The 12,141-nt window shown below is 34.4% G+C and overlaps 1 protein-coding gene across 2 annotated transcripts in view; it reads left to right on the top strand.

Moving 5' to 3' along the window:
• The window catches only part of LOC132705981 (serine proteinase stubble), a 41,113-nt gene extending 30,363 nt beyond the window's left edge, over positions 1-10,750 (top strand). Inside the window, exons 4-9 of one of the 2 annotated variants that reach the window (XM_060677001.1) lie at positions 34-366; positions 422-808; positions 3,357-3,534; positions 5,328-5,596; positions 7,586-7,784; positions 10,277-10,750. In XM_060677001.1, the coding sequence (XP_060532984.1) occupies positions 34-366; positions 422-808; positions 3,357-3,534; positions 5,328-5,596; positions 7,586-7,784; positions 10,277-10,394 (1,484 nt within the window). In that variant the 3' untranslated portion in view covers positions 10,395-10,750. Of the gene's footprint in view, positions 1-21; positions 367-421; positions 809-3,356; positions 3,535-5,327; positions 5,597-7,585; positions 7,785-10,276 lie in introns of both variants that reach the window. The other variant, XM_060676991.1, reaches the window with a different exon arrangement.
• The last annotated feature ends 1,391 nt before the right edge of the window (positions 10,751-12,141 follow it).

Raw genomic sequence — 12,141 nt, 5'->3', positions numbered from 1 at the left:
CTATTTTTTTACGCAACGCAGTTTACATTGCAGTGTTTACCACCAAAACGCCCTTGAACACCACCAGGAAGCCTACCACGCCTACCAAAACCACGAGCATACCCTTCTCCACGGTATCAGGTCAAAGCAGTACCGCAGCGATTCCAAACGTTACGCAACCGCCATTAACCCAGCAGAACGTTTCTGTAGTGACCAATTTGACATCAGGGGTGGTAGTCGAAACTGCTGGTATTCTGACGGTGACCAACGCAAACTCCACAGTATCGACAACCACTTTTAAGCCTGCGTTGGTTACTTGGACGCTTGAAGACAGCAAGAACGAAACTGTACAGGCAGCCAACGGTACTCAAAATAACGTTACTCAGGGTAGAAATTATTTTTATAATATTTAGTACCGCTTAGACACTTAATATGAATGCAGGTTGGATACCACTCACTACTCCCGACGGTTGGGTACTCCTGCCCAGCGTTACGCCTCTCACGCCTGCATCGGGCAATGAAAGTCTAACTTCAAACGTTAACCAATCGTATTCCACGACGACCGCCATATCATCAACCGTTTCACCAGAAACTACTTCAGCTTCTGGGGTAAGCACATTTCCTTGGCCGACGCTGACACCGTCACAAGAAGGTGCCACGGAAGCAATGGAAACTACTACCGATAAGGAAAAAACGACCACTTCAATTCCTGCAGTCGGTGGGTCGACTGACGGTGGGACTACGATGATGACCACCAGCGGAGCTGCAGCCAACGTATCCACTGAAGAACCGCTGCCCAAGCCTGTCAACATGAGCGATTTTACTGACGGTAAGGAATGCCACAATTTGGATAAAGCTTTTATTATTAAATTGGTCAGAAATAATGAGTTTTTACTAAGTAATGCGTTTATTTTACATTTTCGTTATTGTTACTATTAAAGTAATTAAACTGAGCCCGGCAAAACTTTTCCAATTTCATAGAATGACGCGACAGCAACTACGCGGAAGGAAAACTTTTCCTATTGCTTTTCATAATACCGTTTACGGCGGCAAAGACGGCATTTTAAGGGCTTCCGCCGCGAACACATTTATTTTTCTATAAGCGAGACCAAATCGGTTTGACGTCCAAGGCAGACTTTGTTTTGAATGACGGACCCAATTTTCGTGTCAGATTCCAAACGAGTCATCCACAGAAGGCATCATCCCGTATCTGTTCTCCTTTCTTTACGCTCGCCGGTTAGGAAATTACCTAGGCTAATCAGCCGGCTACTAGAAATACTTAAGGGTTATGACAAGGCAGGGTCGGTTTAAGGTTCTAAATGATGCCGGGTCGAAATGATAACAATAAAATTTTGGCTCTCAATTCTGCGTAATTGGTGCTTTCCTTTGCCTTCAAGACCAGGCGGGGCCAGTTTAAAATTCGGTATTCGATTTAAGCACCGCACTAAAAGGGTGATAAGATTTAAAAAAATTATTTTACAGATTTTGATTTGGAAAATTCTTTTCTTTGAATTCAAATTTTAAATTTGCCTTTGCCTTCCGAACGAGTGTAGCATTGTTTGCCATAAAATATCAACAAAACCTCGCGGTTTGAAATCCGTTCCTGTTGCTGGGTAGTTCTTCGAACCTTCAAGGTAATTCAAAACCGGGCGAACGTCCACACGGAAAAAACAAAGCAATAACGACGCGTAACGAGATCGAAACGCATCAAGTCGGGCCGGCATACTCTCCCGAGTTAACTGCCCTTTATTTCCAGCTTCTAGAACCCATTAAGCGTTTTTGCGTTGTCCACCTCCTTCGAATTAATTTAAGACCGCTTTTAGACAGTCCGTACCGAACGATAATGAGATAACAAAAAATTTAAAATGGAAAATTTATAATTTTTTGCCGTTTAGTTTTTTGAGTTATATTTAGCAAAACTTAAAATTATTACATCTACCAGAAGCGTCCAAGTAAGTTACTCTTTTCTTTTTAAACCCCCCTTTTTTAGAGATAATTCAGAAAATTCACTGATGAATTAACCGGAAGTGCCTAAAACCAAAATGGTATTCTAGCAGACCAAAAGAAAACTATGCACGGATGCCTTGCTTGGAGCGATTGCCTGGGCTTTTATTAATCTTGAGACCGGATCTATTCATCATTATTGATTGCAAATCACATTCTTATTAAAATTTACAAAATGGAATACACGCACGCGCCTTCCTATAAATTGAATCCACATATTCAGTTTCTGGAACCTCAGAACGTTTTTTTTTTTTTAAACATCCACGGTTTGGGCACCTGCATCTATCTTAATTTACATCTAATGTGGAATTGACTTTACTTATACGCACTGGATAATTACGTTTTCGTAACCGAATATTCATTGACAGATTAATTGTTCAAATAAGATCAAACAACAAGTTTCACCTACAAGTATAATACTCTTAAAATAAATTCTCAAAAAAAAGATTAATACTTTTGACTATATATTTTTATTATACCTCCTACATGCTTGTGTCCAACTTTCAAATCCCACTTTTGGCAACAGTTTAGAGAGTTTTTGTGGAATGAGTAATAGAAAGTTGAAAGCGTTAATCTTCTTTCCTTTTTTCATTGATTTTGGATATTGGTTCTTTTTGCATTTGCAGCTCACCAGCCGCTTTTATTTAATTTAATTCTATATTAAAACTGTTGTATTATAATTGCAGACCCCTTTTATAAATAAAAGACTAAATAAAAAGACGAAACAGTTAAAAAAAAAGTTGCCCAGGGAGGACAATACTTTGCACATAAACTTCATTCTCTCTTTCTTTTATTTTGTCCTCTACGAAAGGTACACCCTACATATCAGACATTATCCATAAATATAAACTATGGCAATAATGTTTACAACAAATAATAAAATGACCGAAATGAAAATTAGGGAGCTTCTTATTAGAAATTATGAGGATTCGTTTATTACGGAAAATTTTTGAATGAGCACCGTATAATTTGTAGTTATACTTTATGTTGATAAATAAAAACTCTTTCGTTTGATCTTCGTCTAGCCAATTACATCAAAATTTCCAGTCAGTTATTTTCGATTCAGGGAAAATATTCGCAAGCAATGTTGTTTTGACCGATTTGACTTTGACATTTCGTCCTAGTTCGCCAAGCTCATATATTCTTACGGAGCGTAGGCAAACTTTTTCTGCTTCCTATTTAAGCGTCGAAAAATTTTACCCCTGAGAAACTTCCGCAGGGACGACGGACGGAATTTGAATACAAAACGTGGACCAATTGCCCCCCTGCATCCGCAAAACTGCAGCTTTCCGCCGTTCGACTATAATCATTTTATTGAACGAACGCGACGTTGCCGTCGTACGTATTTTAACAATCTGTCAAACGTTTAACAGTGTGCGGGCGCCGGATGTATCCCGAAGCGAGGATAGTGGGCGGGGAAAAGTCGACCTTCGGCAGGTGGCCCTGGCAGATATCCCTGCGGCAGTGGAGGACTTCGACGTACCTTCACAAGTGCGGGGCGGCGTTGCTTAACGAGAACTGGGCGATCACGGCTGCCCATTGCGTCGATAAGTAAGCGCCAACCATCTTTTTATTTGGTATATTCCAGCTGTGATAATTAGGTATAAATAAATAAAGTGTAAAAATTGGCTATTTAAAAGATTTGCCTAATATTCCGTTTTTCATCGAGCCTTTAAAATATGAATACAATGAAGTTTTGTTTTTTTTTTCTAGGGCGTCATCTCAAATACAAAGCCAATATTTTTCAATTTAAAATTTAATTGGCCAAAAACATTATCTTTGAGATATTTTTTCTAGTATTCTAATAATAAAATTATCCTTCGGAAATTTTAAACCTACGGCCGTCATATTGAAAGGCTAAATTGGTGTACGTGTAATAGTAGTTGTACAAATCAAGTTAAAGTTAAGTTTTATGAGGTTCTGTAAAACTATATAAACTAGAAAATGATAATTTTTCATAATATATTAATATAAAAATGAATAAAGCATAACATGGCTGCATTATCAAAAAGCAAAAAAATATAAAAATACATTTGACAGTTAAAATAAAACGAAATAAAACTGAAATTGAACCATCATTTAAAACTAACATAAATTGTAAAAAAATATATAGAGTCCGTATTTAAGATTCACACTCCAATGACGATCCTGAAAAAATTAAATTTCAAACAAATGTTAAAAATTTGCAATGAAAAACTGTTTTCAAAGTCAAAAAAATTAAGATCTTACAGAAACTACAGGTTATATCGAAAAATATTTTTCTCAAACGCGAGGATTATTACTACGCCAAGAAATTTTTTTTATCGTTAATAATAACAGAGTTTTACCGTATAATACCCAGTATAATAACGAAAAAATGTGAAGTAAAGGATGTGACACGAATCTCATTGGGAATTTTTTACTACATAAAAAAAATTTCAATGATTTATTTAATTTATTTATTTATGTTTTTCGGCCACTTATAAGAATTTCTTATCCGAATCGATTAGAACATATATCAGACACTGTGGGGTCATGGTCAATTTTTCAAGCATCTGCTAAAGAGGAAATAAGTTTCCTGAGTTTTAGCGGTTACAAATTTGTTACAGAGTATAACACGACCAAAAATATAGTGCATTTATTGCTTTGACGTTTTAAGTGTTTTACAGTGCCTTAACCGCAAACCTTCGCAGGACCGTGGTAAAACCCATCCCACCAGATGTTTATTCTGCATTAAGTCAGTCTTGCCTGAGATGCACCGTAACGAATATTTGTAGAAACTTGAAATTTCTATTTGAAACGTTTTAAATTTGCTGGTATTTGCCTGGTATTTTCGAATAAGTAGAAGCGTTTATTTTAACATCAGGTGATTTGTATCGTTCTATTCATATTTCTATTTATATATAACATTACAATGCTATTGTGGTATTTCAAATACGAATCATGACTTAACTTAATTTTGACTAACCAAATAATTTTTGCATTTGAATTTAAACTGTGTATGGGTTTAGACAAGTCTTTTTAACTTTTTCAACTCTTGCGATATCTTCTTTGCCTAAACATGAGCCATGGATTGCATGAGTGAGTCAGCGACCAATTAGTTTTATTTTCTAAGATACAAATTGTTAATTATTGTCTAAATTTAGTCCTAAATTGTTGAAATATTTAAAATTTTTGCTTTTTATTTTTATTTCAGTTTTATTTCAGCTTTATTATTTATTAAGTTCAGTTTTATCTTGGTTACTGCCAAGAATTGCATTTATTTCTATCGTGGCGATATTTTTTTGAGTACAAACCATAAGAGTATTAATTCTTATTCGCAAACAAATTTGCTGAATGACTCTACCTACGCGTTTTACCTACAGCGTACCGCCGAGCGACCTTCTGCTACGCTTAGGGGAATACGACCTATCGACGGAGGGGGAACCGTACCTCCACCAGGAACGTCGCGTTCAAATAGTCGCTTCGCATCCTCAATTCGATCCCAGTACTTTCGAGTACGACCTCGCCCTGCTGAGGTTCTACGAACCGGTACACTTCCAACCGAACATTCTGCCGGTGTGCGTACCTAAAAGCGATGAAAATTTCGTCGGCAGAACCGCCCACGTCACGGGATGGGGGAGACTCTACGAGGGTGAGTTACGAAGGGCACTGACAAAATATACTTAAAGAGATTTCACATTTTCAGAAAGGCGAAAAAAAAACCTTGGGGCATAGCGAAATAAAATTAAGGCAAAAGTTTGTAATTTTGTCAACTAACTTTCAATTAAGCGCTTTTGCTATAAAAGTGGAAAATGTTTGTCAATATGTTTCTTATACACCATCGAAGAATAGTAGAGAAAAAATGTTTATATAAATAATAATATTATTTATATTAAATATTTATAAACTAAGCTAATATGTGCCGCACTTCGGTCAGTACGAAATATTACTACTCTCAAAGTATATTCGGCACGCATATGATAATTTGTTTAAAAAAGTTCTAGAGCTTCTAGTCCATTTATTCAGATCTTATACTAGGAACTAAAACATTGCAGATATTTTCAAATCTTAAGTTTGTTAAGTTATAGTATTGACCAAATAAAATGTACTGTATTTCGGTGGTTAAAAATTCACTTTAGACTTTAGAAATTGATAGCCAATAAAGGAATTTACTCCACGGCTGTAGGTTTTTAAAAATTTTGAAGAAATTCACCCAAAAGAAAGTTTTTATAATAACAGAGATGATCAGACGGGCACAAAATGTAGCCAAAATAGTTTCTCGATGGTGTGTTAAGTTATTCGAAGTCATTCATAGAGATACGGAACAAGGCACTAGATTAAATAACTTATAGGTGTAATAATAGGTAAAGTCTGTTCATAGATATAAGAAAGTGATACGAATTAAGGAAAGACCCGGGCAAGCTGTAAGAATGAAATATGGCCGAACAGGTCCGTACTTTGCTTAGAAGTTAATTATTTGGGTTTTTGTTAGGAAAGATACTAAACAATATATATTTATTTATGTATGTATTTATGTTTAAATCTAAAATAAAATTACTAATTATTTTTAATACCTACTTCAATTATTTAAAATTATTCACATAATACATTAGTATCACTATCGCTATCATCGCCTATTCTAATTATTATTTGTTCTATATTATTTGCAATATGGATATACGAACTTTGTGGAGGGATGTTAAAAACTTCGGTTTGATGCCTTAAAACTGTATGCCCCAGATTTTTTGCATAATTATCACAGACGTATTCCTTTTGCAGGTTCAAGCTTTGTAGAACCTCAATCAATTGCTTTTTGGTATAATCATCGTGAAAATAAATGTTGTTATTATACATGTAATTTTGGATTGTTGCTTTTGTGTCACCTTTTGTTCCTCGTATAACTGGTAAATTTTACGCCGTATTATATCTTTCATCTACACTCAAAATGTCGCTTCTTTTTTTCCTCGCTGAAATGGGATTATTCACAATTTTCCATACAGTTGATGTTGGAATTTCTTCTAAAGATGCTTGCTTGCTGGCACCACGTTCAATGAGAGTCAAATAAACATTGTTTATAACTTCCTTAGTCTCAATAGAATAGTGTTTTCTACATTTGGGCGGGAGCATCTCCTGAGATAAATTAGACTCGCACATATTTTGCATAATTCGCACACGATTGAACACACGCTGTATTACACACGAAATAAGAATGATTACTAATAAACTAAGTAGTATACCAAACCAGAGAATATTAAACGCAGGTAGGTATAAAATTATTTTCTATTACGGACCACAATTTTACCTGAATTTAAATTCCGAAACTTTAGTTAATAATCTTGTTGCATTGTATGTTAATGACCACCCTTGGATAATCCCATTCCAAAGCAAATGGTCATTTTCTTATATCTATGAACATACCATAGCCATGTTAAAATATTTTCTTCGTGATGGCTCAAACGCCACGTTTCAAGAACATTCGTCATTCGTCCAACTAATTCGTAAACTCATACGTATTAAGGAATAATAAAAATAGCATAATCTTACGTTAAAAAAATGATTGAAAATGGGAGTGGCCACTACATTGAGGAATTGCAAAGTAAGCTAAAGCAAAGTTCGCAAATATACAAGTTGTTGTTTGTAGACGGACCGTTGCCGAGCGTTCTCCAAGAGGTGTCTGTACCCATCATCAACAATTCGGTTTGCGAGTCGATGTACAGGTCGGCGGGTTATATCGAACACATCCCCCACATATTCATCTGCGCGGGGTGGCGCAGGGGTGGTTTCGATTCCTGCGAGGGCGATTCAGGCGGTCCTATGGTTATCCAGCGCGACGACAAGAGGTATAGTGATTTCAGCAAATTTTTGAACCCACCGCTATAATTGAACAAAATTTGGGCGACTTACATAGGGGATAAAAACCAAGTTATGTTAAAAAGGATGGAGCGCTTACATTTTTTAAATTATAATATTGTTAATAGCAGAACTCTATTGACCAAAAGTTACGAGCAAAATTTAGTAAAATTTTTAGATAATTCATACTAACTAGCCATTAAGGAGATGTTTGCATAGGATTAAACAATAATAATTATCGTAATTCTAAATAAATAGGTATCACACAGCTTTATTAATCTATATTTCGTTATATGATGCGAGAGAGTAATTCAATCCAGATGTGCAATGACATGTGTCATTAAACATGGTGGACAACTTATGTCCTAAAGTTCAGATAAATGGCAATTATAGTTTCCGATAAATTCTGTATTTCAGTTTGTAACATCTCGAATCGTTCCTAAATTATTGTCACGCTAATTTGCATACAATAGAAAGACGAGTTTCGTGAATGGAACTAATTTATTAATATTATAAATATAATAACATATTATAAACATAATAACATTAATATAATATATGAAAATAAATAAAATGTAATAAATATCTTTTTTTAAAACTAATATTTACAATATTTGTAAATTTCATTCATTATGTTCCGAATAATCAGCCGAACGACAGTTCGCCGAATTTCAAAGAAATAATAAGGATCTCTACAATGTTTTCTAGCTTGTTATTAGTTTCCTACATTCTTTCTTCCATTTCAATCGCATATTTGACGCACGTACTCAATTTTTTATAATTCACTGTGTTTATTCTCCCTTGAAAGTTGGTTTCAACGTCCCTTGTTTTGAAAGATATGTCTCCACTCTTTCTCTATTACAAGTGATTTTCTATTTTGAGTTTTTTCGACAAATTCTTCTCACCCGTGGGTGGAATAATAATAATAATATAAACTGTGAGGGCGGCATCCAACATAGTTGCTCTCATGCAACCCCCTGAACGAAGTCATCCTTTCATTTCAGACATTATTTTGTCCAAGGTAGATAACTTTTTTTAAGTTGTTATTTATTTAAAATGACACCGATAATAAAATAAGCATCACAAAATATTATTTTAAATGTTTAAAATAGCAATATATTTAAAAAGGACATTTTAAATAAGGAAAATCTTTTTTCATTTAACGCTATCCTTAGACTAAAAAGTCCTATGTTTTAGTTTCAGGCACATTAAATGTTAATGTAACAGTTTTTCTTATTTATAACGCAGTTCTATAATCGGTTTTATAATAAATTTCTTATAAAATATAATGTTTTCATTTGAATTAATTTTTTTAAATTTTTTGAGTTAATATATTAATAATTAATATATTTACTTCGAGTGTTCGAAGGGTCTTCGAAGCGCGAGCATTGAAGTTGCCAAGTGAAATCTTGACGAAACGTCTGCAGGATTCCAGTCGGAGTTCAACGAACGAACGGATGATATCCCGGAATATAGTGTCATCATGCATATATATATATATATATATATATATATATATATATATATATATATATATATATATATATATATATACCGTCATACAAACTACTCTTACAAACAAGAAAACTGTTACAAAAACTTGTGGGTACTGAAAATGCAAACGACAAATGTTAGGAAATATTTTAGAAGGCTGCTCTTAAAATATAAATGATCCAGTTTGATTAACAGTCATATTATTATTATAACAGAACGGAAAAACGCTCTTTTGTAATAAGTGGGTAATAATTTGTTTTAAACATAATTCCGTTTAAAGCAAATAAGCAACACATTAAATATAAAAAAGATGTTTTAAAGTAATTAAACTAATAATTTATAAAGAAATCAATATTAAAATATTTACAAAAAAGAGTTTATTTATTTCAAGCTGATTTTTTGCGCATTTTAAATCGATTTCTTTTGTGAGTGTGCTTACTTAACGTGGCCGAACAACACTTTGAACATTTTGGTCTTATCTACCACAGCCTTCCATCTCGTTCTATTTCTCGCTACTTGTTCTCAGTTCTCTATGTCCGTCATCTCTAGATCTGTCTCTATTTTTTCTTTCCATCTTTGGTCGTTCTGTGAGCCTTTTTTCGCTGAGCATGCCTTTATATACGCTTCCGATATCTGTTCTCCGCTCTAATTACAAGTCCTAGCCAGGCGAGCCTTCTGGCTCTTATTGTGCTTGTAATCAAGATTTGGTTGGTCATCTCTTTCTTATCTCATCGCATCTTCATTTTCTCCGCTGCGGTGTTTTTCTTTTTTTTTCACATAAATACCTGAGTGTAATACTTTGGTAAATATCAAATGTGTACAAAAAATAGCAAAAATTACGAACTTTGAAGTTTTTAAAGTATGTTGTGAGTTCATGAAGGCCAATGTCATCACAATTAAGAAATTTTCGCAGATGTTTTTTATAATTTTAATATTAAATTATACTTATTAAGAAAAAATAACGCTTTTCTGGTTGACTCTCTTTAAGGTTTCAACTGGCCGGTATCATTTCCTGGGGGATAGGATGCGCAGAACCCAACCAACCGGGGGTTTACACCAGAATCAGCGAATTCAAGGACTGGATCAACCAAATACTGCAATTCTGATCGGCCAAAAGGAAGAAGAGCGAAAATACTCACTAGAGGAGGAACGATGATATATACGACCACGTCGCACCCAACCACCTCTCCGCCGCACGGCGAAGATTGTGATATTAATGTGTCGATCTACCCAAAAAAAGGCTCAAAATGATCGCGAGAAGTCTAGAAACTCGTTATCCGAGAACCGAAAGACTCGCCCATGTAAAATATACATAATAGATAAGTAATTTATTATTTAGAGCGAGATAGTTATGTTTAAATTAATAATTAGGCTACCCTCTATGCCCGTCCGAACTTATTGTTGTACTTAACAATCTTTGTTTGTAAATACCGGTGCCTGTGACTTAATTTTTTTTTGTATAGACCCAATAAAGATTGTTTATTTATGACAATTTGGTTTTAGTTATGGGATCCAATGCCCATTTTTCATTTTTGCTTTTTTCTGTATAGTTTGTCTAGACGCTAGCCATTATTCTGACAATGTTTAAAGTTGTTTTTGACGAAATATTTTATCGTTTCTCTTCTTTTCCTTTAAAAAAATTCTTGATTAAGACACAAGAAGAAAAATTAAATCTGTTGTTTCCAAATCGAACAAGGTCTCGTGGTCGAAAAAATAATAAAAATCTGTTTAAAAATATGTTTTTAAATGTGCCAAGAAATTGTCTGATTCAAGTCGATCGTTTCATTGCTTATGCGTTTGATTCAATTGTAGTTAAATTTAAATTACGAACATTGGAAAGATCCTTGCAGTACATGGCAATCGACTAAGAAAAAACTAGAAATATAAAAGAAAATAAATAAATAAAAACATTTTTTCTTTTAATTGAGAACCGTTAGGTGATTTTTTTAACTGTTTAAGTCTGAATATATTTCCTTATATCCTCGATAAACATTTCCTTCATAGATTAACACACCAATAAAACATAAAAAATATTTACCTTAGATTATATTGTTTGCCCTTTTTAAGTTCCAAATTTTACTTCTGCATCCAAATTTACTTTAAAAAGTCTTTGGTTTTGTTACTCAGAATTGAACCAGTCTAAAAAGTATAACCTGCCACTGAAAAGTAGATCTCTGAACACTCACGCTGCCACCAAAGCGTCAACAAAACTGCACCAGAAATGGAGAAATGGAGCGAAAATTATGAACTATGCTCAAAGAACACAAAAGTGCCTTACGACTAAGACAAACTCATCAGCTGTTGCCGAATACAATAAAACTAAAATTCTTGCATATAATCAATTCTTCTACCAACGAAAAATGCGAGAGGCTATAGAAATCCATAAACAACCTAACAATCTTAACCGCGACTCAGGTCTCTACCTGTCACCAATATAGGAGTCAGTCACCCGAGACGCTATTTATGGCCCTCATTTTGCTTAGCCCCCCTCAAACAATATATATGCAGGTACAGAGTAAAATGCGAGCCAGTTTCAGTCAAGCTCTGAAGAAGCCAACAGGATGTTTGGCGAAACGTCAGCAAGTTCGAATCAGCAAAAACCGACGCAGGAGGAATCCAGAAGTTTTATAAAAAGTACACTGTCAAAAAATACGAAAACTGGGAAACGAAGTACAAAAAAGTAAAAACAATAACAACAATAGCAAGCCTTCTTTAGATATTAATGATAGGCTACGAGTTTTAAAATATCAATTTCGTATTTAGTCGACGTTCCGGCAAATTTATTGACTTGTTCAGGATTGTGAGCAACACTTCCTATACTTCTGCAACGTTGCTTGACTTCTGCGTCATATG

This window comes from Cylas formicarius, unplaced genomic scaffold (assembly GCF_029955315.1).
Source record: "Cylas formicarius isolate icCylForm1 unplaced genomic scaffold, icCylForm1.1 PGA_scaffold_10__41_contigs__length_53128322, whole genome shotgun sequence".
Lineage (NCBI taxonomy): Eukaryota > Metazoa > Arthropoda > Insecta > Coleoptera > Brentidae > Cylas > Cylas formicarius.
The sequence above is the reverse complement of the archived record's forward strand: the minus strand, read 5'-3'. Positions and strand labels throughout refer to the sequence as shown.